The sequence below is a fragment of the Lipotes vexillifer genome, unplaced genomic scaffold (assembly GCF_000442215.2).
Source record: "Lipotes vexillifer unplaced genomic scaffold, Lipotes_vexillifer_v1.1 scaffold1403, whole genome shotgun sequence".
NCBI classification, from domain to species: Eukaryota; Metazoa; Chordata; class Mammalia; order Artiodactyla; family Lipotidae; genus Lipotes; species Lipotes vexillifer.
This window is the reverse complement of record NW_006775845.1, coordinates 99064-106908: the sequence shown is the minus strand read 5'-3', so window position 1 is coordinate 106908 and position 7845 is coordinate 99064. Positions and strand designations below refer to the sequence as shown.

At 36.3% G+C, this 7845-nt stretch overlaps 2 protein-coding genes across 3 annotated transcripts in view; one reads left to right on the top strand and one right to left on the bottom strand.

The window, feature by feature from the left end:
* The window catches only part of SPATA9 (spermatogenesis associated 9), a 30070-nt gene extending 26697 nt beyond the window's left edge, over positions 1–3373 (top strand). Inside the window, 1 exon segment of the mRNA XM_007450229.1 lies at positions 3090–3373. Coding sequence (XP_007450291.1) covers positions 3090–3373 — 284 coding nt within the window.
* A 2232-nt stretch (positions 3374–5605) lies between these two features.
* Positions 5606–7845, bottom strand: part of RFESD (Rieske Fe-S domain containing) — a 6479-nt gene continuing 4239 nt past the window's right edge. Inside the window, exon 3 of one of the 2 annotated variants that reach the window (XM_007450227.1) lies at positions 5606–5911. In XM_007450227.1, coding sequence (XP_007450289.1) covers positions 5648–5911 — 264 coding nt within the window. In that variant the 3' untranslated portion in view covers positions 5606–5647. The remainder of the gene's footprint in view (positions 5912–7845) is intronic. The other variant, XM_007450228.1, reaches the window with a different exon arrangement.

The window sequence follows — 7845 nt, the reverse complement described above, 5'->3', positions numbered from 1 at the left end:
CGAACCCGTGTCCCCTGCATCGGCAGGCGGACTCTCAACAACTGCGCCACCAGGGAAGCCCAACACTGTATTATTTACAGGAGCTTTACAATAAGTCTTGATAACTGGTAGAATTTCTCTTTCCAATCTATGAACATGGTGTATTTATTCCTCTATTTACTTAGATCTTCTTTAATTTCTCTTAATAATTTTTATGGCTTTTTTGTTGGAGGTCTTTTACATATTTGATACTATTTTTGATCATATTGAAACACACAATAATAAAGATTAAATTTTCCCCATAATCCATAGATTCAGCGCAGTCCCAATTAAAATCTGAGCAGGTGTATATGTGTACATTCACTAGTTTATTCTAAAATTTATAGGGAAATGCAAATGGTAAAGAATAGCCAAGGCATCCTTGAAAAAAAAAGAAAGTAAAAGAACTTTTTAAACATATTTACAGTTTCAAAAACTCTGAATTTATCAAATAAAAAATGTTGCGAGTCTTTTAAATTTTTGAGAAATGCTCAGTATATTAAATGTGAATCTCATACAGAATTGATGCAAATACATTGCAAAAATGGGTGGGATGAAACAGCTATGGTGAAAGTAAAACAAACTAGATTAAAACCCAAAATTTCTCTAATTTTTCAAAGGCTTTTGAGATCATCCTACATGATTTGTCATGCTATAAACTTTCTAAGTAGGTAATAGAAACCATATTTTGGTGACCTCTGATAATTGGTCATATATGCATCCAAGACATAGGAAAGGTCAGGGCTAGAATTACAGTTTTGAAGGCAAATAACGTATATGTTGGAAGTTAGTGCCCCGTGAGTGGAACCATGCCAAGTGAAAAGAGTAGAAAGTCGACAGAAATGTGAAGAACAGCTTACATTTAAGGTGAGCTAAGAAGAAATCCATGAAGGAGACAAAGGACCAATAATTAGAAAAGTAGGAAGTGAATCAGGAGAAACACTGGCAAGGAAGTAGAGACTTAGGAAGTTGTGAGTGGTTAAGTGTCACATACAAGCAGAAAAAGTCAAGTAAAGGGCAGATCTGAAAAGCGTCCATTAGATCTAGTAGTCAAGATGTTGGAATTAACCATCTTGAGAACTATTTCAGTGGTGTGATGGGATAAGGAAGACAGAAATAAGCAGGAAGAGTGAAGAGGAGACAATAAAATGGAAATCATGAATGTCGGCCCTGGTTTGATGAAGAAAAGAGTGTGTGTAGCAGTCAAGAGGGACACAGAGCCAGGGTGATTTTTAATTTTTAAATTTTAGGATAGAAGATACTTTGGCATGTTACAGGTTGCAGGGGAGGAGCTAGTCAAGAATGAGAGGTTGAAGAAGCAGGGAATAATTGATAGACAAAATGGTAGAGTATAGGTGAAAAGCAAAGAGAGAGATGCTGACCTTGATCAAGACCCTTCATTTTCTGACACTTGGACAGAATTGGTTAGAATGGGCACAGATAAAATGTTGTAAGTGAGGGAAGAAGAAACGTATCAAATAGGATAGGGCTTCCCAACCTTTTTTCACAGCATGGTGTACATAGAAAATGATCATATTTGTGATAAATGGCTAAAGCTGTTTGCATCTGGAAGTGATGGACCTCAAGGTTTATAGCTCTAGATTTGGGTATACTCAGATACAAGTAACAAAAAATACCTGAGAATACCTTAATCAATACAGACATTTAAATCTCCCTCTTAATTAGAAGTCGAGTTAGGCAGTTCCCGGGTTTGTACAGTGGACCTACAATGTCATCACGAACCCAGGGCCCTTCCGTCTTTCTCTTTGGCTATCCTGTTTGTTGTTTTTGGTCCTTAGGTTTGTTGCCTCATGCTCAGGCCTTACATCCATATCAGTGTCCAAAGCAAGAGGGAGGAGATAGTAGAGGCAAAAGACAGAGTATTTTTTTATAAAAGGAGGAAGAACTCTTCCAAAAATCCTATCTTCCTCCACAGCAGACATTTTTTTTAGTTGGCCAGAACAGGGTCACATTGCCATACACAGGGAAGTGAAGAAAAGCATCTGGTGTCCGCCCATTCTATAGTGGGAGACAGGCAAGAAAAGAGGAGGCAGGAGGTCAGGAGAAAAGAGGCTATTCAAGCCAAGGCCCTGAATCCTTTCTCTGTTACCCTCTTCAGAAAAGCCTTCTAAGCATTTATAGCCTATTATGTCACCTGGGAGGCATCTCTTTGGTAAAATAAGCTAGTTTAGGTGTTTTCATATTTTATACATTTTATTATTCTTGTTGCTTGCCTTAAATACTTGGCATCCTCATCTTCATCAGTAAACTTATAAGTTTAACAGATACAGCTCTTAGTGATTCTCAATTTTTGAAGTTATTTTTCTCTGTGTGCTTTGTTTTGACACACTAAGTACTGAATGGCATTTTTTGAGGGAAAATGGATCACAAGTTTGCTTATAAATCACTGATCCATTAACTTACTAAATTCTTACCAAAATGTTTATGCCCTTCCAATTGCATACAATTGGTATAAGCAAAGTCTAGGGGGGGAAAAGTAAAAACAAAAACCCTACTTTGAGATATTAACATGTTTGAGGACAAATTCCATCTCTCAGAAAATGTTTCATTTAATTAAATCACAGAATAGAGATGTAAAACATCTAATGAATTGGGGAAAATATAAAGCATGTCTTTATTAAAGCATACTATGTTTTAATTTTCTTTCTAGATTATGGTATATTTATAATAAGGAATCAATCTCTTCATGTTTATCATGTGCCAGGGGTACCTGGAAGAAAGTGCTTAGATTTTTTTTTTTAATATTTATTTGTTTATTTATTTGGGTGCGCCAGGTTTTAGTTGCAGCATGCAGGATCTTCGTTGCAGCCTGTGGGATCTTTAGTTGCAGCATGCGGGATCTACTTCCTTGACCAGGGATGGAACCTGGGGCCCCTGCATTGGGAGCACAGAGTCTTAACCTCTGGACCACCAGGGAAGTCCCCAAAGTGCTTCTTTCTTAGAATATACAGATTAATGACTTTATGTTAAATGTTTTATTGGATTTTTATCTGTAAGTTTAGTAGCTTTAAAAGAAACCTTACTTAAAATTTTTTATTATTATTAAACAGTCTGTGTTAATGCTGTGCTGGAGAAGGTAATGAAAATTTTCCAAGAAGAAGAATCCATATGGCAAAACAGACAGGAGAGTGAGAATCTTAGAAAAGCCTTTTCTGAGCCTGTGCTTTCTGAGCCTCTGTTTCCTGAAGGTGAAATCAAAGCAAAACCTTACAGGTCATTACCGGAGAAGCTGGAGAATATTTCAGATCGCCCCAAACTTCCTGCTAATAAGTTGAGGAATGAGATCCAGGTTTTACATTCTGTGTTTGACCAATCAACTGAAATGAATGAATGAGCAAATCTGAACTTAAATATCACTGAACAGAGCTTAAGAGTTATCTAATGACATTTCATCTGACAAAATTAGGAAACTAGTTTTCATATTCTGACTGCTCTGCTTTGAAAAAAAAAATTGGTCAGGGGGACTACTGCTAAAATGTCATTCTCAAGTATTTATATGGTAGAGAAAATAAAATGAATCGATGTAGTATATATGACTATGGATATTTTTTAATGAACCAGAAAATTGGTGGGTTAGACTCTATGCTATGGTTTATAATATGGGCATGTTTATAATACATTTATGTTTTTATTAAAGACTCATTTAGAGTATCTCTCCAATTACTTATCTGGGAGGGGAAAAAACCCTCCCTGTTAAACTGCTACATATCTTTTTCAGAGATAATAAAAGGACATATACATTTTCTATCTACAGGCTGTATAGTTTCAGTCTGCCTATTATCAGTTATTTTAAAACTCATCTGTAAAGTTATGAAGAACTTGTAATTCATAGATGTAAATTTATAAAACAAAATATTGTTTACAAATCTGATGAGGTCTGTATATGAGAGCAGGACATGACATGACATTTTTAATTTCCACATCTAGAGGAACAAATTAAGAACCAGAAGTCAAGTCCATATTACTCATTGTTGCCACTGGATCCTGAGAAAAAATGCTTGTGATTGGCCCTGCAAACCAGGGTCGTGGTTTTGCCTGCAGGAGGTACTTTGGTTTCGTCCATGTGTTTTAAATTCTGGACACATGTTAAGTCACTGGAGGATTAGCACCTGATATAATAGGCTGGGATGTACCCATCTCAGAGATGGTACATTTCCTGTACCTGATGAGTAGCTGCTGCCAAAAATAGTATTTATAAAAAGCCCAGCCCTGGCTCATTAGTAGTCTAATGAATAGCAAGTGTTGGAATATGGGTAGCATGTAGCAATACATCAGAAAAAAAAAGGTAATAATATGTAGCAAAGGGCTCTGTAAGCACAGCCTTAATGATACATACTTTATTCACTTATTTTAACAATAACCAAGGGGAAGGATCCAGGTGGGCCCCTTAGAATATTAAGCCTTAATTGAGTCCTATGTCACTAAGACGATTACTGTGGTTTGCAACTAAGTTCCAATTTTGACAAACAGCTTTTCTCACTCCGAATTAATAATCTGTTCATCCTAGTTCCTTCTGGTCCCACATACTCTAATATTCTACTATGTGCTGCTGAGTTTTAGATGATCAGTACCCAGGGTTTTATAGTACAGTGTGGGCACGATGCAACCAGAACAGCGTTGGCCATAAATAACTGGCATAGAAAAAGCAGGGTGAACCAACTTAATATCAACCCTGCCTATGAACTCAGAAGACTCTGAGAAACAACACCCTATATCTCTTCTCTCTATAACACACACATGAAACACTTAGTTGTACATACATGCACAAAATTCTATAAAAATAAAATTAAAAAACAACTTTATTTGAAAATTTCATATAGGCATTCAAAGTAATTTGGCTCGCTGAAACTTTCACATCTCTTATGGCTGGGGAGCAGCTGTATCTTCCTTACTTTGAAACTGTCTGCCTTGACTGGAGAGAAACGGAGCCAAAGTTTACTTGGTTTTGATGTCAGGCAAATTAAATTTCTTGTTTTTAAATTCAGCATGTAAACTGATCCCATTTTGGGAGGTATTTTTTAAGTGTAAATGGTCTGCTATATATTTGGAAAAACTGAACAGTTAAGATTTAAGCATTTCAGTGTGTTTAAATTTTACCTAAAAAAAATTATAACCATCAGTAGGGGAGGTGGTGAATACATGCATCAATGAAACAAGAATGGAAGACTGCTGGTAATTGTTGAAGGTGGGTGGTGGAGGTTTATTATTCTGTTTACTTTGTATACATTAAAATTTTTCCATGATAAAGTCTGCTATATCAAGTAGGGATTATCCCCCTAAATTTTTCTTAGTAGATCTAATTTTTTTAACCTTTCTTCCCTTTGGTTATTCTAAATTATTTTCATCCTTCTTAAAATGCATATTCTAAACCTATAACCTTCAGGTTCCAATCAATCCAGAGGATTGGCTGAAATGTATTCTATACATCCTGATGATGATCCTTACATCACACTAAGTACATGTGCTTTGAACCTTTCATTTATATGATTATTAAAGATAATAAATGTGCCTATTTTGGAAAAAGTTAATCATCTTTGGTATTGAAGCAAGGTTATTCTAAAAACACTTTCAAAACATACACAACATTTTTCATTGCCATAAAATTTTATCAGGAAGAACTCTGAATTACTTTGAAGACTCCAGTGGCATAAAAATCAGAGTCACACTTAAAAGGCTCATTAGAAAGAGTCACATAAATATTCCCATTGTCCACTGTCACTGTGTGAATCCTTTGCTTTATTCCTTTGGAGCACCACTTGGGTTTTGCTGATGGATCGTTAGGGTTTATAGACTGATACAGTCCTTCTCCTGTGGCCAAAGTAATCTTGTATTTATGCCAGGGGCAAACTATACATGGTCGTCCATCAAATTCCTGGGGAAAGAAATAATTGATTTTATAATATGACATTTCCAGTGTTGACAATAAACCTCAGGCTCAGAACAGAATCTACTGCAGAAGAACCAGGTTAAAAAACAGGCTTCTCTTTCTCCCTGCCATTTACAAATTATTCGGCATAAGGCAGAATCTAATCTTAGCAGGCATCAAGTTCCTTTTGCAGCTGATAAGAAACCCAGTTTGTTAGAGCTCTATCAGAAGATAACTAGCTCAGGCAACTACACCATGTGACTGCAGTGTGTTGTTATCTGTTAGATATTAATGTCACTTTCTTGACAGAAATGGGGAAAGGGCTTCAAGTGCTTCCAAACGAATTTTCACTAGCTGGTGGAAGAATGGTAAGCTTCAGATATAATTTCAAGAGAGGTTACTAAAGGCATAAGTGCATATGTTAACTGAAGAGCAATTTATGATCCAAAGTAGTTAATTCCCAACTTTTAACTGTCTTAATGCAGTGCTTCTAAAATTTTAAAAGGCATGGGAATCACCTGGATCTTGTTTAAAGGCAGCTCTTGTTTAAGTTCCGTAGTCCAAGAGCAGGGCACAATATTCTGCATTTTTAAGACACTCCCAGGTGTCAGCAGTGTTGCTGGTCTATGGACCACACTTTGAGTAGCAAGGTCTTACAGCTCTCATTATGGTCTGAAACTGAGGGAAATTCTTCCACGCTATCATCCAGATGCTTACATTTTATCTCTACACCAGAAGTGCAGAAATGCTGTTTTGTACCACCCGCCCCTGACAGAACCGTCAGCAAACAACAGTTTCATAATTCATAAATTCATTCATAATTTAAACTCACATGTTTTAACATGAGGACAGGTGTGGAACTAGGTAGATATGAAGTGTAGAGAGAGTGGAACACTAAATTTAAGCATGTACTTTGTACCAGTCAGAGAGAGAGAGGTAGTGAGGGGAGAGGGAGAAGGGGAGAGAGGGCCTTTTCTGAAGTAGAAAACAAGACATTAGGCAGCTGGTTTGAGAATGAAAGGAAGTAAGACATTGCCCCCCTTCCTCAGTTAAGCCTTCACAGTGTTACTTTTCTTAAAATATATATTTTTATATCTTTATTAAATCATAAAAGTAATATATACACATTGGAGAAATTCAAACTATGTAGAAGTATATAAAGTTAAAAGTCAATGTTATTTTTTATTTTTAAAAATGGGATCTCATTAGACCTATTATTCTACAACTTGCCTTTTTCACTCAAAAATATATTGTTGACAACCCATGCCTCATTAATTTAATGGCTGTATACTATTCCATAGCATGGCTATTCATAATTTAAACTGTTTCCTATTGTTAAAACATTTAGATTTCCTTCAACTTTTTGCTACACTGAACCTCTCCTATATGTGTGTGTGTGTGTGTGTGCGTGTGTGTGTGCTTTAGTATATATACATATACTAAAGTATATGTATATATACTTTATATACTTTAGTGTGTATATATATATATATATACTTTAGTATATATAAAGTATATATATATACTTTAGTATATATATATACTTTAGTATATATATATACTTTAGTATATATATATACTTAAACATTTGTGCAATAATATGCAGGGTAGATCTCTCGGAGTATATTTGCTAGGTCAGAAGACAGGCATATTTTTCATATTTACCTGTAAAATGGTTTTCTTTACATTGTAGTGTTGTGAATTCCTAGAATATTGATAATTGTACTCAAAGCATTAAAATATAGTTTAAGGGCTTCCCTGGTGGCGCAGTGGTTGAGAGTCTGCCTGCTGATGCAGGGGACACGGGTTCGTGCCCTGGTCCGGGAAGATCCCACATGCCGCAGAGCGGCTGGGCCCGTGAGCCATGGCCGCTGAGCCTGCGCATCCGGAGCCTGTGCTCTGCAACGGGAGAGGCCACAACAGTGAGAGGCCCGCGTACC